Source organism: Loxodonta africana, chromosome 22 (genome assembly GCF_030014295.1).
Source record: "Loxodonta africana isolate mLoxAfr1 chromosome 22, mLoxAfr1.hap2, whole genome shotgun sequence".
Classification (NCBI taxonomy): Eukaryota; Metazoa; Chordata; class Mammalia; order Proboscidea; family Elephantidae; genus Loxodonta; species Loxodonta africana.
In genome coordinates this window covers 64,433,363-64,453,391 of record NC_087363.1, presented here as the reverse complement: position 1 = coordinate 64,453,391, position 20,029 = coordinate 64,433,363, and the positions used below count along the sequence as shown (strand labels likewise).

The 20,029-nt window shown below is 40.4% G+C and overlaps 1 protein-coding gene across 6 annotated transcripts in view; it reads left to right on the top strand.

Annotated features, from left to right (window-relative positions):
- The window catches only part of SLC25A26 (solute carrier family 25 member 26), a 152,726-nt gene that overhangs the window by 10,894 nt on the left and 121,803 nt on the right, over positions 1-20,029 (top strand). For 5 of the 6 annotated variants that reach the window (XR_010319069.1, XM_010590068.3, XM_010590067.3 and 2 more), the window contains exons 2-3: positions 6,701-6,857; positions 12,160-12,269. Coding sequence is in view for 5 of the 6 variants with exons in the window: in XM_010590068.3 (XP_010588370.1) it covers positions 6,701-6,857; positions 12,160-12,269 (267 nt within the window). In the remaining variant the exon portion in view is untranslated. The remainder of the gene's footprint in view (positions 1-6,700; positions 6,858-12,159; positions 12,270-20,029) is intronic. The other variant, XM_023548041.2, reaches the window with a different exon arrangement.

Genomic DNA, 20,029 nt, shown 5'->3' with positions numbered 1-20,029 from the left:
AGCAGGGGTGATTGTTGCAGGCACAAGTATCTAGCTGCAGCAGGGGGTCATGCTCTGAGCAAGGCAGGGAGCTGACAACCGTCCCCCCAGTGTCTGAGGAAAGCGAGTCCCTTTCCCTAGAGCGAACAGGTGGGTGGGTGGGCTCTGCAGCTGGACCATGGACACCCAATTCTTTTGATTGTAAGGACTGAGAGACACCACTTATCCTTGGACCCCTGTCACGGGTGGCTAGGTGGCATGGGTGCGGCAACCAGTCCTCAGACCCAGATGTGGGTAGGTGAGGACCCTGCTTAATAGGCAGAGTGGTCTCAAACGTCAAAAACCCCGCCTTTCTACCACACAGCTGAAACAGTTGAAGTCAGACTTCAGGCACATACACCATTGCACTGTGCCAAGGAGAGCTTAAGCTGCTGAAATGGGCCCACAATAGTCCATGCAGGGGGAAAGGTGTTCAAAGTCTGTGGACTGCTTATGCTTATGCCTAGGTAAAGGAGCCATTTCTGCCCTGAGTTCCCAGCTTAGGGAAGCCTGCAGATTATTTTTTCCCCATTGTTGATTTGTTCCTTCTCCAAGGCTGGGAGAATGGCTCAGGACGCACAGCAGGACCTATCTCAGGCCCAGGGACAGTGACTGCCACTGAAGGTGGTTCGGAGGTGTGGGGAGCTGAAGCAGAGGGAGGAGGGATGAGATAAATGGGAGAGAGTTCTTTTGAAAGGGATGCTTTCTGGTCCACACTGTAAATTAGATGCAGGTACTTTCCTTTTGCCTAGAGTGCTGTTCTTCATTGATTCTGGTGGCACGAGTAGACTCTGTGCTGCTTGATCTCACCTGCTGTGGAAAATGCATCCCAAACGTTACCACCAGCCCCACCGTGGTCTTCTCAGGGGATCGGGCCTGTGGGGTGCTGATGTCCACCGAGCCAGGTCCGGCAACTCCTCGCTGCTTCTGAACTGTCTCTCCCTCCTCCTTCTGCTCAGTCTGATTTCTTAACTTTGCCTTTGATATTCAGGGCTCTTAGCTTGTCATATATACAGCTAATTCACTTGTTTTTTCAGGACTTTGTTGTAAGAGGGACCACCAGAGGCGTCTAACTACTCTACCATCTTGGCCCCGCCTCCGGGAAAATGTTTTGTTTTTATTTGATGGTTAATGATGAGGAAGCATATTTGCATATTTTTGTTAGCCATTTATATTTGTTTTTAAGGAATTGCTTGGTCTGGTCTTTTGCTTTTTTTTTTTCCTATTCAGCATAGCTTTTAAGTTCATTTTTAGTGCTTCCTAAAATATGGATAAAGCCCAATTGCTGTTGAGTTGAGTTGAAGTCATGGTGACCCAAGTGCATCAGAGTAGAACTGTGCTGCATAAGGTTTTCTGTGGCTGGCTTTTCGGCAGTAGATTGCCATGCCTTTCTTCTGAGATGACTCTTGGTGGACTCGAACCTCCAGCCTTTGGGTTAGTAGCTGAGTGCATTAACCCCTTGTGCCACCCAGTGACTCCCTTTATTATAGTCATTCATTCATTTATTCTTTAAATAATTATTGAGTGCCTCCTAAGTGCTGCTGCTGGGAACATTGGTGAACAAAACCGCTATGGATCTACAGTCTAGTGGAACAGACAGATGTTGAACTGATGGTTGGATGCTCAGCTGTGTAATAAAATTTGTGATCACTGCTATAGAAACAACACCATGACCATACCCACCCATTGCTGTCAAGGCAATTCTGACTCATAGTGATCCTACAGGACAGAGTAGAACTGCCCCACAGGGTTTCTAAGGAGCACCTGGTGGATTCGAACTGCCTACCTTTTGGTTAGCAGCCATAGCACTTAACCACTATGCCACCAGGGTTTCCATGGAAACAACAGGAAGTTATAAACCTAGCCTGGGGAGTTAGGGAACACCTGTAGAACTTATTGAAGTGAGGAAGATCATACAACTTGGAAGAAAAGAGGGATCAAAGTGGTAAGAAGGTACCAAGCAGAGGGCCAATAGTGGTGGCTGACGGTAGAGAGGCTGGGGTCTAGAACTTCCAGAGCCCTGTACGTAGTGCTAGGATTACGTTCTTTATCCTAAGGGCTGTTGGAAGGTATGGAGGATGGATAGCTGGAGAGTGGTAAGGTGAAATTTGCGTTGTACAAAGATGACTGCCATCTTTGTACAATGTAAAGGGGTCAAGGAACACTACAGGGAGAATGAATGAGGGATGGGGAAGAAGACCAGTATCACAGGAAGCAGAGGCAGCCATCTGCAATGAGGAGGTTGGTGGTTAAAATCACTGGTGGCCCCTTTGTTGTGGAGGGAACTAAGAATGTCAGGCTTTGATGGGAGGGGTGTTTCCCCTGAGAAGCCATGTTAATGTTCTGGCTGGTTCCTTTTAGGTGTCTTTTAGGCCAACGGCCTTTGAGGATTGTGCTCAGTTAAATTATTCAAATGGTTTGGTTTTTTCCTGTAGCTGGGCAGCAGTGGTTTTTTCATCTGTTGTTATTATTGTCCTAGCCTCCTTTTGAGAAAAAATGTTTTATAGTATGTAAGCCTGACCTTTTTCAGCTGAGTAATTTGAAAGCACTAATTAGATACTCCCTCTCAACAGCCTGGCAGCACTTTTCACCTTTATTAACTTAAGGTAGAGATATGTATTTTATCTTATATTCTTGAGGTCGAGATATAAAAGGCACAAATTAGGTAAAGAGAAGCAAGCAGAGACATGGGAAGTTAAATTATTATGCTGTGGTGAGGCTCGCTGGTTATCTGGGTAATGTTCTATTTCTTCAGATTTTGCCTAATTCATAACTTAAGATTTTTCAGCATAAGCTATCTTAAATCTTGAATCTAATCATTTACTAATCAAAACTATTTTGATAAATGATTTTTTTTTTTTTAATCTTCAGCAAGCTTTATTTCGCTTGAGTCAAGCAAAAGGAGTCAGTGGGGCTTTAAGTCTCTCCAAAAGACTGACTCTGATAAGTGACCTTAAAACAAACTTCTCAGGCTAAAGAATAAAAGAATTTGGTAGAAAACCTTAGAGTTCCTTAGAATTCAGTTGATTCTGACTTGTATATTTTGTATATAACTGTACAAAATAATATTTGATATAAAGTTATAAGCATTCCTTAGCTGTCTTAGCTATCTAGTGCTGCTATAACAAATACCACAGTGGGTGGCTTTAACAAACAGAAATTTATTATCTCACAGTTTAGGAGGCTAGAAGTCTGAATTCAGGGTGCCAGCTCTAGGGAAGGCTTTCTCTCTCTGTCGGCTCTGGGGGAAGGTTCTTGTTCCTGGTTCCTTGGAGATATTCATGTGGTGTGGCATCTAACTTCCCCCATCTCTGCTTGCTTCTCTTTGTCTAATTTGCCCCTTTTATATCTCAAAGGTGATTGGCTTAAAACACACCCTATACTGATATGATCTCTTAACAAAGAAAACCCATTCTCAAATGGGATTATAACCACAGGTATAAGGATTAGGATTTAATTCAAACCATAACCAAAACCATTGGAGTTGATTCCAATTTATAGCGACCCTATAGGGTTTCCATGGCTGTAAATCTTTATGGAAGTGGACTGCCACATCTTTCTTCTGTAGAGTGGCTGGTGGGTTCCAATTACCACCTTTTCAGTTAGCAGCCGACTGCTTTAACCACTGTACCACCAGGGCTCTTTGTCAGTCCCTAACAGTGGCTAAATATATAGGTATTCTTATTCAGGTTTTCTGTTAGCTGTTCTTTTTTTTTTTTCTTTTTCCCCAGTCTCATGAATTTAAATGGCATTTAGGGTATAGAAGTTTGAAATCCACAGGCACAATTAATAACTATTGATTCATGTTTTACTAGATGCGTAGATTGGATCTGGTCATTTGATTCTCAGAAGATAAGAATTCTGATGAAAGAAGGGTTAGAGAATCAATGCATGCGGAGTAGCCAAATAGATTAAAACAGTAATTATCTTATTGATAACAATTTAGCAGTAGAGAGCGAGCACCTCTCTGAACCTTCTCCTAAGATTAAAGAGAAAATTAGAATGAAGTGCAGCATATTTTTAAAGAATCCACTCTTATCAGACATTCTCACCAGGATTTTATTCTTTCCATTCTTTGAGAAAATAAAGAAGGCAAAATATTTTATTTACATACTGAATTTCATAACATCCTTAAAGAAGTAAGAAAAATCTTGGAAAAAGTTGACTTTTTTACTTTTCAGCGTTACCTGTAAATCTTTTCCCATGACTTAGAAAGCCCACCTTTATATCCAGAAAGAAATCCTACCTTTTTTTTTTTTTTTTTAATTGTCCTTTTTCTGCCACTTGGTGGTTCTCTACTGCCATATCACTGAGCTTTTTGATGACATCTTTTTAGTTCGTTCTCGGAGTAGGCCTTTATGATCTTTGAGGTTCTTTCATGTCTTTCAGGCTGATCATATGTAAAGAGTATTAATGTGTAAGGTAGTATAAACTACTTTTTAATAATTTACCTGTTGTTGTTAGTTTCCATTGAGTTGTTTCTGACTCATAACGACCCCATGTACAGCAGAGCGAAACACTGCCTGGTCCTGTGCCATCCTCACAATCGTTGCTATGTTTGAGCCCATCATTGCAGCCACCTTGTCAAACCATCTTGTTGACAGCCTTCCTCTTTTTTGCTGACCCTCTACTTTACCAGGCAAGATGTCCTTCTCCAGGGCCTGCTCCCTCCTGATAACATGTCCAAAGTATGTGAGATGAAGTCTTACCATTCTTGCTTCTAAGGAGCATTCTGGCTGTACTTCTCTCAAGACAGATTTCCTCGTTCTTCTCCTCAGTCCATGGTACATTCAGTATTCTCCATCACCCTAATTCAAAGGCATCAATAATTCTTCGGTCATCCTTTTTTATTGTCCAGCTTTTGCATGCATACGAGACGGTTGAAAATACCATGGGTTGGGTCAGACGTGCCTTTGTCCTCCAAGTGACGTCTTTGCTTTTTAAACATGCAAGAGTTCACTGGCTGATGTTTTAAGAAGTAGGTCACCAGGTCCTTCTTCCTAGCGCGCCTTAGTCTGGAAGTTCTGCTGAAGCCTCTCCACCGTGGGAGGTAGTGCTGGTATTTGAGATGCCGGTGGCACAGCTTCCAGCACCACAGCGACATGCAGGCCACCACGGTACGACAGACTGACAGAGGGGTGGCTGGTTAATTTAAAAACAGGCAATACTGGATTTCTCATCGAAGTAGTTTCATTTTTCCAGTTTATTATTACGGTGGTTTTATGATAAATGACAAGTAGAACAGAGTGTTTCTTAGGTACTTTGTGCCACGTGGGTATTTTGTAAACTCAAATGATGATAACAATTGATCAGTTTGAACTTTGCCTGTATGTGTGAATAGTAGTATATTCATATGGTTCAAAACCCAAAAGATAGGAACAGTTAGCAACTTAGTTTAAAATTTACTATGTAGTAACTACAGGTAATCTCCAATTTAGCCTGTATTCAAGTTAAGGATGAACCTCACTTAAAACCATCCGTTGCAGCATGTAGTTTGCTGATGTTATCATTCTCATGCCAATCCCCAAAGACAAAGATTGGATTTATAAAGATATTGATAATAAAAGGCAATAGTAATGAAAATTAAACAGAAACTGAGGTATTCGACTTAAGTCAGAACCAACTTAGGACGGAGTTGTTGGAGCGGAGCCCTGCTGTAAGTCAGGGACTACCTGTACATCTCTTTATGGAGAGTTTCCTCTTTGTAGTTCTTCCGTCTTTGCTTATTGTAAACTGGTTTTAATTCACGACTTTAACTGATGCCTTTTTACCTTGCGTAATTGACCTTTCTTTGACATTGTCTCTGTGTTTATATTTTTCTGAATTTCTTTCTGCTTTGACTAAGGTGTAACTAGTTTTTAAAATATTTTATTTCTGCTTCACCGTAATCACGATATATGCATTTAGTTTTTAAAGTGCCACATAGTGTCTCTTGGGAGATGACTGATTTGGGTCAGGTTTTAATGTCCTCTAACTCTTTCTTTTTCCTTTACTAATTTTAAAAATTATCAAGGAATTTCAAATATGCACAAAGTAGAGAATATTATGTGGATCCTTAGCTGTGTGATTTTTAAAATATGGTTCTCGACTCACAAGGATAATTAGCTGTTTCAAAATGCAAGTCTCAAAAAAAAGTTCTTAATGCAGATTTGCTACTCAGTTATAAAAAGACAAAAATATAACACTTGAGCTGATATGGAAAGATAGTCAAAATAAATTGTTGCATGGAAATATATACTCGTAGTTGCTTGTATATGCTTAAAGAAACTCTGGAAGAATACAACAGGAAGCTAACAAAAGTGGTTATTTGAATTTTGGGGAATTAGTCAAATGGAGAACGGGTGGGAAGGAGACTTTGAGCTCTTTGCCTTTGAGATTTTTTTCTTTTTACCTTTTTTGGACATTGTGAACACTATGTAAAAAAAGAATTTAAAAATAAAGTTTAATATAAAATTCAGTATTTGAAAATACAGCATGGTAATGGTTATTTTCCTAAGAAAATCTCCAGCTTTTGGTAGAAGTTGCTTTGACTACGCTAAAGTTGTTCGTACACGGAGAAGTACAAGCAATATCTTGTAAAGATTACCTTCTTCCTATCCCCATTCCTAAAATGCAGAGAGTTTATTGTAACCTTGTTTTTCTTTTTCTCCCCCCTTCTGTTTTTTTTTTTTTCTTTTTAAAGGCTGGTGGGGTAGCAGGTGTCACCGTTGACTTGGTATTATTTCCTCTGGATACCATTAAAACGAGACTACAGAGTCCCCAGGGATTTAATAAGGCTGGTGGTTTTCGTGGAATATATGCTGGTGTTCCTTCTGCTGCTATTGGATCCTTTCCTAATGGTAAAATTATATTGATATTTTCACTGCTATAAACCCAAGATAATGGGATTTGTTTTCAGAATGGTGTTTGGTATTACCATACACACATGGACGCACACACGTGCACGCACACGTGCGCACATACACGCACACACACACTTCCTCATGTGTTGTAGTTTATCTTTAAGTTTGTTTTCTAATCGTTACCCCATTACTTCTGAAGCAGCCAGTGCTGTAGATTCTATTCCAGTATGTTTGTAATAGAAAAAATATGCATAATCTTGTTAGAATGGTTTTTCTCATTAAAATTTCTAGTTAGAACCCTTAAAGTGGTATTATAACGTTGTTTGCAATCCCTTAGAGCAGTGATTCTCGTCCTTGCCCCCACATATTGGAATCTCTCAGGAAGCTTTAAAGAATAGGATGTCTGTGTCTCACCCCCAGAGGTTTAAGTGGCCTGGGCTGTGGCCTGAGTATCAGGGTTTTGAATAGCTCCCCAGTGATGCCAGTTTGAAGCTGAGTTTGATAACCACTGCTTGGAGAGTCTTGTGGAGCAGGTGAACCTAAGAGGCATTACGTCTTTCTATCTTAAGTAAATTGCTTTCAGATGATGCAGTCATCCAGCCGCCTCCTGGGCCTCTCCTTCCCAGTGTTTTGTTTTGGTTCCGAAGTCTCATTATTTGACTTATGGCCCTCTTATTCTGTAATCAATGTCATCTGTTTCATTTCATCCATTTGCTGGTACACTTTTCCCTGATACTTACTTTAATAGTTTACTGATGCTTCTTGTGGCATTCCAAATTAAGCAAATAAAGAAAAAACCCTTTGCCACACAAAACCACTGCTCCGAAAGATTCTAAAATTCTAGGGTTTGCTTTTTTCTCAGAATAATTCACGAGAATTTCTTTCATGTTAACTTCAGCATTTATGTAAAGATTTATAGTGTGAAGAGAAAAACTGTTTCCATTCTTTTGTTCTCTCTCCCCCTAGTCCTTAGCAGCCCTTAGAACAGCAAACTGTTTTGAGGTTATCCTTGAACTTCTGTATTTTTTAATACTTTCAGTAATCGATTGTAACAATCATAACAAGTTATTGTTGAGCACCAACTGCATACCACACATAGCTCCTATTGGAGTCATCTGATCACCTGAAGAACTTAAAAAAAATCCTGATGTCTGTGTCCCATGCCCAAAGATTTGATATTACTGGTCTGAGGTGTGTCTTGGGCTTTGGAGTTTTAAAAAAAGAGAATCCCCAGGTGGTTCTAGTTTGCAGGCAAGTTTGAGAACCTTTGAACTAGGGAATGGAAAGGATTTTGTCACTAGGTCTCTATCTTTGGGTCACTCGTTTTAATGTTGTCTCCCTCATTTGCACTCATCATTCTAAAGTTCTTCTCTTACATACTGCATATAAAAATTATTGTTGGTAGGTGTAATATTTATATATATCATTACCCATTGCTATTGAGTCTATTCTGATTCACAGTGACCTTATAGGACAGAGAACTGCTTCCTAGGGTTTCCTAGGCTGTAATCTTTAGGAGAGACGATTGTCAGGTGTTTTCTCCTGTGGAGCTGCTGGGTTGGTTTTGAACTGCTGACCTTTTGGTTAGCAGCCAAGTCCTTAACCACTGGGCCACCAGAGCTCCATATATATCATTAATATTATTATATTTGTATTATATATAATCGTATTTATTATGGTACGTATTATATTCCTATTATATATTGACATAAATATGTGTTTGTGTATATATGTATTATTTTATGGAAAATAACATGCACCTTCTATGTTTGTCAATTGCTTTCTCCCCCTGTGAGCTATTTTTGTAAGTGTACTATGCTAATTTTTTTACAGCAACATATAAAAAATTGCAGTAGCAGCACTTACAAAAGTACCTTGCGGGAGGAGGGAACGATTGGCAAACAAACACAGAACCAAAACCCGTTGCCATCGAGTTGATTCTGACTCATAGCACCCCAGTAGGATAGAGTAGAACTGCCCCACAGAGTTTCCAAGGAGCAGCTGGTGGATTCGAAATGCTGACCTTTCTTTAGCAGTCGAATGCTTAACCACTGCACCACCAGAGCTCCACAAATGTAGAAGGCACATGTTATTTGCATAAAAATGTAGGATATAATAGATAGAAAAATAGATACCTCAGTCATTGAGATCATAGGACTGTTTTAGATTGTTGCCAGCAGGAGTTTAGATATAGAATGTGGTTTTGAATTTTTGTGGAGTGGGACAGCGGTATTCTTCTAGCTTTGTTTTTCTTTTTTTGCTATCCACAAAATTTCAGTGAATGGGAGATGCTGGAGGCAGCCACAATGCCAGGGTTTCAAAAGTGGCTTAATTGTTTTTTGGCAAAATTTTGGTAACTGGAACTTTTCTATGTAGTGCCTTTTTTTCCCTTTGTTATTGATTAAGGTGCTAGTCTCGGTAAAGTGCACCGGTACAATCATCAGTGTCTGGAGGCTTTTTGAGAATGTATTGTGCAGGGGCAAGGGTTAGGGATGGAGGACCTGAAGGTTGAACCAAGAAGAAGACCAAAACCAAACCATTGCCATAGAGTTGATTTTGTCTCATAGCGACCCCATAAGGATAGAGTAGAGCTGCCCTATAGGATTTCCAAGGCTGCAAATCCTTACCGATGCAGACTGCCACATCTTTATCCCGCAGAGTGGTTGGTGAGTTTGAACCACTGACCTTTCAGTTAGCACCCAGGCACTTTAACCCCTGTGCTGCCAGGCTACTTTGAACAAGGAGAAGAAAAGACTCTTATTTAGGAGCCTTGCTTACTATTTAGAAGGGAATGTAGAAAACTGTAGGTTTTTTTTTTCTTTAGGATTAGAAGAATCTTTAGGTATCAGATAGCCCAATTACCACCCCCTCGACACACAATTTCATTGTTATAACTTGCTCAGAACGCTATTGTGCCATCATTTCCAATTAGCATCTACTTCTTGGATGTGACACAGCAGGGTTTGGAGACTGTCTTAGTCACTGCTAGAATAGAAATACCGTGAGCGAATGGCTTCAACAAACAGAACTTTATTCTCTCACAGTCTAGTAGGCTAGAAGTCCAAATTCAGGGTCTCAGACTTTCTGTCTGTTGGCTCTGGAAGAAGGTCCTTGTCATCAATCTTCCCCTGGTCTAAAAGCTTCTCAGGTACAGGGACCCCAAAGAACGCATTATGCTCCTGGTGCTGCTGCTTGGTGGTATGAGGTCCCCCTGTCTCTTTGCTCGCTTCTCCCTTTTGTATTTCAAAAGAGATTGGCTCAAGACACGATCCAATCCTGTAGATTGAGTCCTGTTTCATTAACATAACTGCCACTAATCCCATCTCATCAACATCATAGAGATAGGGTTTACAGCACATAGGAAAATCACATCATATGACAAAATGGTGGATAATCACATAATACTGGGAATCATGGCCTAGCCAAATTGATACACGTGTTTTTGGGGGATGCAATTCAACCCATGACAGGGACTTTACATTTCTAAAGGACCTTGTATATGACAAAAGTTGCAGTAAAGCCAGACAAGATTCTGGTGGTTAACCCTGGGAACCTAGAAGCTTTGAGCACTATCTTTCACCCTTGTCTCATGGAGAGTGGCGGGGTGTAGCAGTCAGAACTTATAGATGAATGCAGTTAGAAATACAGCTGTACATTCAGTGAGTGGGCTGAAGTAGGAAAAGCTACAAGTGGGAGTAAGGACCTGTGTTAATATAAAACTGCTTGAATTAGCAGTTACCATATTTTTATGCAAATAATGCGTGCCTTCTAAGTTTGCCAACAGTGCCCCCCGCCCCGCCCCGTGAGGTATTTTCATAAGGCTGCTAAGTCAATTTTTTTTACATGTTGCTGTAAAAAAATTAGCATAATACACTTGCGAAAATACCTCAGGGGGCGTGGTTGGTAAACAAACATAGAAGGTGCACGCTATTTGTGTAAAAATATGGTACTCATCTGTGGACGTTGTGCCGCCTCATTTGGCGTGGTGTTTATTTGTTGACAGCTTGAGGATGTTTACAAGCTTGTTAACTTTAACTTTGGAGGACTGGTTTACTATCAAACTGCCTGCAGGAGTGTTTCAGACTGTACTGTGACATGTTCAAATGCCCTTCAAAAGATGAATTTGTCATTCATTTTATCTTTCGTGCCTTATCATTTTTGGAAGTGATAAACATCTTTTGATTAACAGTACACGGAAGGTCTTAAAGCCCTCATGTCCAGCTCAGATTAGTTCATGATAACAGAGGCAACTCTTCGAGATTGCTATTTTCAGTTTTAATTAAATAGTTGATTGTTTCTTTGATGTAAGGGTGAGTTGATGCAGTAAAAAACAGCCATGGTTGCTTTGAGGAACCAGCAGTAAAACAATGGAATGATATTTTTTGTAGGTTAAAGTGTATGTTTGCCGTTTTGACCTGTTTTTTATAAATCAGTGTGGAGTCTCTGGTAGTGCAGATTGTTCAGCACTCCGCTACTAATTGAAAGCTTGGCAGTTCAAACCCACCCAGAGGTGCCTTGTGAAGAAAGATCACAGCCATTGAGAAAACTGTGGAACACAGTTCTGCTCTGAAATAAATGGGGCCTCCATGAGTTAGAATCAACTCAGCAACAACCAGATAATTGGTATATCTGATTCTTTCTTTTATGACCACCATGTAATGATATCCCAAACATCATTACATGGTGGTCATAAAACAAAGAATCAGATACACGGATCCAAAATCCACTGATCACAGATCCAAAATAGGGTATGGATATTGAACGCCGTACCCTTTTCCGGAAAGCTTACTAAAATGTTAAGTGACTTGTCAGTTGTTGCTATTGTGTGCCCTCAAGTTGGCTCCGACTCATAGCGACCTATATGACAGAGTAGAACTGCCCCATAGGGTTTCGTAGGCTGTAACCTTTATGGGAGCAGGTCACTAGGTGTTTTCTTCAGCAGGATGGCTGATGGGTTCAAACTGCCGACTTTTTGGTTAGCAACCGAGAGCTTAACCCCTGTGCCACCAGGGCTCCTGACTTGTCAGTACAAGGTGGTGAATACTAGGTTAGCTGTTAGCGTCCCTTGGGGCAGGGATCATGTCTTCATCTTTGTAAGTCCAGGGTCAGGTGCATAATATGGGCTCAGTAAATTTTTAAAGAGTGAGGGGATAAAGAGATGTGTTTAATTGTTTATCTGTTATCTCACAATTTAATAATTAGAGTTGTACTTCTTTGAGAAATGTCATATTTCTTAATAGTTTAGACTGTGAAATACATGTTTAGACTTTGTGAAAGACTGGCTTGTTTTAAATTTCAGCTGCTGCCTTTTTTATCACCTATGAATATGTGAAATGGCTTCTGCACACTGACTCATCCCCGTATTTGATGCCCGTGAAGCACATGTTGGCCGCCTCTGCTGGAGAAGTGGTAAGTAACGAGTTATGTATATAAAATACTTCAGAAATGCAAAACATGCATATGTCTTTGGTACAAATACTACTTTATTTCATTAAAAAAAAAATTTTTTTTTAGTTATGAAAGTCACATCCCAGTGAATGTAAATGGGTTAAATGTGAGAGTTAAAAGATAGTCTCAGATAGGATGGAAAAAAAAGCCAGCTATGTGCTGTTTGTAAAAGATAGTCCTGAAACATAACTATACAGAAAGAATAAAATTAAAGAGATAGAAGAGGAAAATATGCATGTAAATTGTGGTGGCTTTTTGTCGTACCAACGTAATTTGAGTTGGAACAGTTTTTCCAGGGTGGTTCCAGCTTAGGATGGCCAGAAGAGAGATTTGCACAAGATTTGTAAGGTGGAAGTGAAGCAGCAGCTGTGTTTAAGTTCAGAAAGTTGGCCTAAGGCCAGGCGCTGCGGAGCTCATACGTGTCATCACTGATCTGTGCTGGCCTCCATCAGCAGCCTGCAGCTCCTCCAGTTCCCGTGGACCTTCTCCTTTAGGATTTTCTGTATCCTGGGTCAGGTGTGTGGGCTTATCCTACCATTCCCCACATTATCAAAGTTGGTGAAAAAGAGATGTGGGCTCTAGTTTGTCCTTGCCCTTCCCCGCTTCAGGTCATCTTTCCTCCTGATTATCTGCCTTGCTGCCCTCTGTCCCAGCACTAGATACAGAGGCAACAACTCTACACGAAGTGCTTAATCAGTTGCCACAATTGCTGATCAAGTCTTTATACTTAATTCCTATTCTTATCACTTGTAAAGGCTCTGCTTCTCTGATAAAAGTGTTTACTTTTTTGATGGTGTTCTTTGAAGCGCAAAAGTTTTAAATATTGAGGATGTGCAGTTTTATCTTTTACATTTTGGTGTCGTTTTTAAGAATCCTTTGCCAAATCCAAGATTATGAAGATTTACCTCTGTGTTTTCTTCTAAGATGTTTATAGTTTTAACTCTTATATTTAGCTCTTTGATCTACTTTGAGTTAATATTTGTATATGGCCTGACGTAAAAGTCCAATTTTATTCTTTTGCATGTAGATATTCAATTTCCCAGCACCATTTATTGAAGAGACTATTCTTTTGCTATTGATTGGTCTTGGCATCCTTGTCAAAAAACTGACCATAAATATGAGGGTTTATATATGGACTTTCAGCTTGATTCTATTGGTCTGTATTTCTATCCTTATACAGCACTTCATGGCCAGATTACTGTAACTTTGTAGTAAGTTTTGAGATGGGGGAGTGAGTCCTCCAACTTGTCAGATGTCCTTTTATAGTCTCTGATGCCCGTTGTCATCATTGTTAGGTGCCATCGGGTTAGCTCTGACTCATAGCGACACTGTGTACGACAGAACAAAACACTGCCTGGTCCTGCGGCATCCTCGCAATTGTTGCTATGTTTTGAGTCCATGGTTGGAGCCACCGTGTCAGTAATTCTTGTTGAGGGCCGCCTTCTTTTTCGCTGACCCTCTACTTTATCAATCCTGATGTCCTTCTCTAGGGATTGGTTCCTCCTGATAACATGTTCAAAGTACATGAGACAAAGTCTCACCATACTTGCTTCCAACAAGCATTCTGGCTGTACTTTTTCCAAGACATATTTGCTTGTTCTTCTGGCAGTCCATGGTATATTCAGTATTCTTCATCAGCACCATAATTCAAAAACGTCAATTCTTCTTCGATCGCCCTTGTTCACTGTCCAGCTTTCACATTCATATGAGCCAACTGAAAATACGATGGCTTGGTTCCGATGCACTTTAGTCCTTAAAGCAACATCTTTTCTTTTTAACACTTTAAAGAGGTCTTTTGCAGCAGATTTGCCCAGTGCAATGCATCGTTTGATTTCTTGACTGCTGCTTCCGTGAGTGTTGATTGTGGATCCAAGTAAAATGAAATCCTTGACAGTTTCAATCTTTTCTGTTTATCATGATGTTGCTCATTGGTCTAGTTGTGAGCATTTTTGTTTTCTTTATGTTGAGGAGTAATCCGTACTGAAGGGTATGGTCTTTGATCTTCAGCAGTAAACACTTCAAGTCCTCTTCACTTTAAGCAAACAAGGTTGTGTCATCTGTGTATCGAAGGTTGTTAACGAGTCTTCCTCCAATCCTGATGCCCTGTTCTTCTTCATATATTCCAACTTCTCAGGTTATCTGCTCTGCATATAGATTGAATAAGTATGGTGAAAGGATACAACCCTGATGCATGCCTTTCCTGATTTTAAACCGCACTGTATACCCTTGTTCTGTTCAAATAACTGCCTCTTGGTCTATGTACAGTTTTCTCATGAGCACAATTAAGTGTTCTAGAATTCCTATTCTTTGCAATGTTATCCATAATTTATTGTGATCCACACAGTCAAATGTCTTTGCATAGTCAATGAAACAGAGTTATACATCTTTCTTGTATTCCCTGCTTTCAGCCAAGATCCATCTGACATCGGCAGTGATATCCCTTGTTCTGCATCCTCTTCTGAATCTGGATTGAATTTCTAACAGTTCCCTGTCGGTGTACTGCTGCAACCACTTTTGAATTATCTTCAGCGTTTTACTTGTGTGTGATATTAATGATACTGTTTGATTATTTCCACATTCTGTTGGATCGCCTTTCTTTGGAATGGGCACAGATATGGACCTCTTCCAGTTAGTAGGCCGGGTAGCCATCTTCCAAATTCCTTGGCATAGACCAGTGAGCATCTTCAGTGCTGCGTCTGTTTGTCGGAACACCTCAGATGGTGTCCTGTCAATTCCTGGAGACTTGTTTAGGCCGGTTCTGTCAGTGCAGCTTGGACTTCTTCCTTCGGTACCATCGGTTATTGATCATATGCTACCTTCTGAAATGGTAGAATGTCGACCAATTCATTTTTGGTACTGTGACTGTGTGTATTCTTTCCATCTTCTTTTGACGCTTTCTGTGTTATTCAATATTTTGCCCATAGAATCCTTCAATATTGCAACTCACGGCTTGAATTTTTCCTTCAGTTCTTTCTGCTTGAGAAATGCTGAGTGTGTTCTTCCCTTTTTGGATTTCTAATACCAGGTCTTTGCACATTTCATTGTAATACTTTATCTTCTTGAGCTGCCCTTTGAAATCTTCTGTTCAGCTCTTTTACGTGATCATTTCTTCCTTTCACTTTAGCTACTCTACGTTCAAGAGCAAGTTTCAGAGTCTCTTCTGACATCCATTTTGGCCTTTTCTTTCTTTCCTGTCTTTTTAATAACCTCTTGCTTTCTTCATGTATGATATCCTTGATGTCATTCCACAACTCATCTGGTCTCCAGTCATAAGTGTTCAGTGTGTTAAATCTCTTCTTCAGATGGTCTCTAAATTCAGGTGGGATATACTCAAGATTGTACTTGGGCTCTCATGAACTTGTTCTAATTTTCTTCAGTTTCAGCTTGAACTTGCGTATGAGCAATTGATGGTCCATTCCACAGTCAGCACCTGGCCTTGTTCTGACTTAGGGTATTGAGCTTTTCCATCATTTCTTTCCACAGATGTAGTCGATTTGATTCCTCTGTATTCCATCAGACGATGTCCTGTATGGTTGTCATATATGTTGTTGAAAAAGGTATTTGCAATGAAGAAGTAGTTGGTCTTGTATAATTCTTTCTTGTGATTGTCTGATTCAGATGGCCAATACCAGTCCATTTCAGCTCACTAATGCCTAGGATGTCGATGTGTATGCATTCCATTTCATTTTTGATGACTTCCAATTTTCCTAGATTCATACTTCGTACATTCCATGTTCTGGTTGTTAATGGATCTTTGCAGCTGTTTCTTCTCATTTTGAGTTGTGCCACATCAGCGGAGGAAGGTCCGAAAAGCTTTTCTCCATCCACATCATTAAGGTCGACTCTACTTTGAGGAGGCAGCTCTTCCCCTGTTGTATTTTGAGTGCCTTCCAACCTGAGAGGTTGATCTTCTGGCGCTATACCAGACAGTGTTCCACTGCTTTCCATAAGGTTTCATGGGCCCGTTTGTTCAGAGGTAGATTGCCATGTCTTTCTTCCTAGTCTGCCTTAGTCTGGAAGCTCCGCTGAAACCTGTCTGCCAAGGTGACCCTGCTGGTATTTGAAATACTGGTGACGTAGCTTCCAGCATCACAGCAACAAGCAACAGACAGGCCACCACAATCAGACATAGTGACCACCTTAAAAGGAGAATTGATGAGCAGTGGTGGCACATAGATTGAGGGCTTTACATGTTATTTCTAAATGTTGACTTTTACTGATCTTAAATTTAGTTACTGTTCAGTGTGCTGAAAAGTTGACCAAATTTATGAAATTTATGGAAATTGTGGTTCTAATGCCCCAGTAATCTTTGAACTTTCTTTAAAAGCTTCTTGAAGCCATTCGATATCAACTTTCTCAGTAAATGCTTGAGAAATGTGTGTATTACATACCTTTTTCCTGTTTTAATAACTTGTTTCAGATTCACAGACCATAGGCTTTTGTTTTCAGATTCATACAAGTGTGGTTGCTAACAATAAGAAAAACAACAGGTGAACTTAGGAGAAATGAATTTTCATAGAGAAAATAAAAAAGAATAGAAAACGAAAACGTTTATAGCTGTCAGTGGTCAGTAAAGGTACTTTCTGGCCCTTGAGTACAGAGGTCCAGTTATTGTGCAGCAGATTTGCTTTGATATAAGATGACGATTGTTACGTTGTAAAGAGGTTCCTTAGTAACAACGTTTTTTGTTGGTGTTGAGCCTGTTCACAGTTACTTTTGTTGTAGTGACTGTAAGTTTATGAAAGAAACTTAGAAACATAGGAACAGGACTGCATAATAACCATTCCCTGTAGCAGCAGCTTGATTAAAACTTAATGATGAATCAACAAAACTGTAATTACAGCCTTCTACCTTTAGTTTGTAATTTGGAATACAGTAAATCGATCAAATAAGATTTAATATGTAACAACAGCAAGAAGAGCCCCATTTGTGCCATTTTTAACAGGACGTTTGCTGTACCAGATCTCTAAATCCCTCCTTCAGTTATTTTAACACCTGAGTTTTGATCACACAGAAAAAGCCCTGGGAGAAGTAGAATCTATGATTAGAGCAGAAGGTTTAGGGTGGGTTTCCTTCAACACTACAGATGCTGTGACATTATACTGGGAGTGAATTTTTTTTTTTTTAAGGTATTAAGAGTTGGCTTTTTCCTACTTCTGATGTTACTCATATTATTTGTAGAAATGAAAGTATGTTGAAATTTCTTTGTTGCCAAAAGCAGCTACTTTGAATTTTAATGTGTGTGCATGGGTGACGTGTGGATTTCCACACACACGTGTGGGCCATTGTCCTTGTCAGATGTAATTTTCAGTTTGGAATAAGAAAGCTAGTGGATGAATTTTCTGACAGCCTCTAACCACTCTTCTGCAAGTGTGGCCCAAGAAGCACCCACTTCAACTTTACAATCAATTGCCTGGGCAGCTGGTTAGAGATGCCGATTTGGGGGGATGGCACTGGGGGCCCTTCATTTTAAACAAGATTCCTAGGTGATTCTGGTGCTCACTGATATTTGAGAACCACTGGTCTACGAATATTAAAAAAAAAATTTTTTTTTGGTTACACCCCAGTAGTGAATATTTCTACAGAATTGGCTGAAGCAGTCCCGTCTATATAAGGATATTTTAGTAGGTGCAGAACACTAGGAATGCCACAAACAGATCAAAAGTGTGATTCCTTACAAGACCCTTCACACAAACAGATATATGCACACCCATGTTTATTGCAGCTCTGTTTACAATAGCAAAAAGCTGGAAGCAACCAAGATGTCCATCAACGGACGAATGGGTAAATAAATTGTGGTATGTTCACACAATGGAATACTACGCATCGATAAAGAACAGTGACGAATCTCTGAAACACTTCATAACATGGAGGAATCTGGAAGGCATTATGCTGAGCGAAATGAGTCAGTTGCAAAAGGACAAATATTGTATAAGACCACTATTATAAGATCTTGAGAAATAGAAAAAACGGAAAAGAACACATACTTTTGTGGTTACAAAGGGGGGAGGGAGGGAGGGAGGGAGGGAGGGAGAGGGCTTTTTATTGATCAATCTGTAGATGGGAACTGCTTTGGGTGAAGGGAAAGTCAACACTCAAAACATGGAAGGTCAGCCTAATTGGACAGGATTAAAAGTAAAGAGGTTTCCGAGATAAAATGAAAGCTTCAAAGGATAGCGAAGTAGGGGCTGGGGTCTGGGGAACTTGGTTTGAGAGGACTTCTAAATGAATGGGCAAAACAATTCTGTTATGAAAACACTCTGCATCCCACTTTGAATTGTGGCACCTGGGGTCCTAAATGCCAACAAGCAGCCATCTAAAATACATTAATTGGTCTCAACCCACCGGGAGCAAAGGCAAAGGAAGAACACCAAGGTCACACGACAACTAAGAACCCAAGAGACAGAAAGGGCCACTTGAACCAGAGACCTACAATATCCTGAGACCAGAAGAACTAGTTGGTGCCCGGCCACAATCGATGTCTGCCCTGTCAGGGAACACAACAGACAACTCCTGAGGGAGCAGGAGACCAATGGGATGCAGACCCCAAATTCTCATTAAAAGACCACACCTAATGGTATGATTGCAACTAGAGGAATCCCAGAGACAATGCTCCCCAGAACTTCTGATGGCACAGGACAGGAACCATCCCCGAAGACAAATCATCAGGCATGAAAAGGACTGGTCAGTGGGGGGGAGAGAGATACTGATGAAGAGTGAGCTAATTAAATCAGGTGGACACAGGAGAGTGTGTTGGCAACTCTTGACTGGAGGGGGGATGGGAAGATAGAGAGAGAGGGAAGATGGCAAAATTGGCACGAAACGAGAGACTGTAAGGGCTGACTCAATAGGGGGAGAGCAAGTGGGAGAAGGGAGTAAGATGTATGTAAACCTACATGTGACAGACTGATTGGAATGGTAAATGTTCACTTGAAGCTTAATAAAAATTTAAAAAAAAAAAAAAAAGTGTGATTCCTTTTGTTTGTCTCAGGATTATATATTTTTAGATTTACTAAAAATCCTAGCTTAACAAACTGGTTCACTTTGAGGGTGACAGTATACTCACACGTACAGGTTGTACTAAAGTTTGAGTGCCACACCCTGCTGTAATGTTTTCTTCAAGGCCTTGTAATGAAGCTAACGTATGCATGGTACGCTTTGGCTACTCGAGTCACTTGAAAGGTCAGTGGACCTACTTTGTACCAAAGCGCATTTGGGGGCGTGTTTGAGGTATTAGCACATAGCTTAAGTGGGTCATTTTAAGTCAGCGTTCCTACAAACTTGGCTGCTTGGATAGCCGCACCGATGCTGTGAGGTGCGACGTTGGCTACAAAGCACCATGTGTGTTAGCTGTCGCTGTGTTTTCCCTGGTGGGAACTTGAGCTGTTCTGTTTATGCTGTTAAAATCATGCTTTAAAAATGTATTTGTAGTGGTTTTCGTGATCTTTACTGGTCTTTTCTAAGAAGAACCACTAACCAGGTAATAGAATAAAGGTTGACAGAGTTTGAAATGCATTTAATCTTTTGAATTAATCATGATAGATTTTAAAATATGAATTAATCCAGGTAAACCCCCATTTGCAGCTGTGGTAGTACTTTGCCAGACCCTTGTGCAGGACTGTGACTGGGGTGCGGGCGATGAGTCGAATGGGAAATAAGATGGCTGCCACTGGGCCTGGTGAGGCCTAGCTGTGAGAGCAGAAGGAGCCCACCGTAGTACT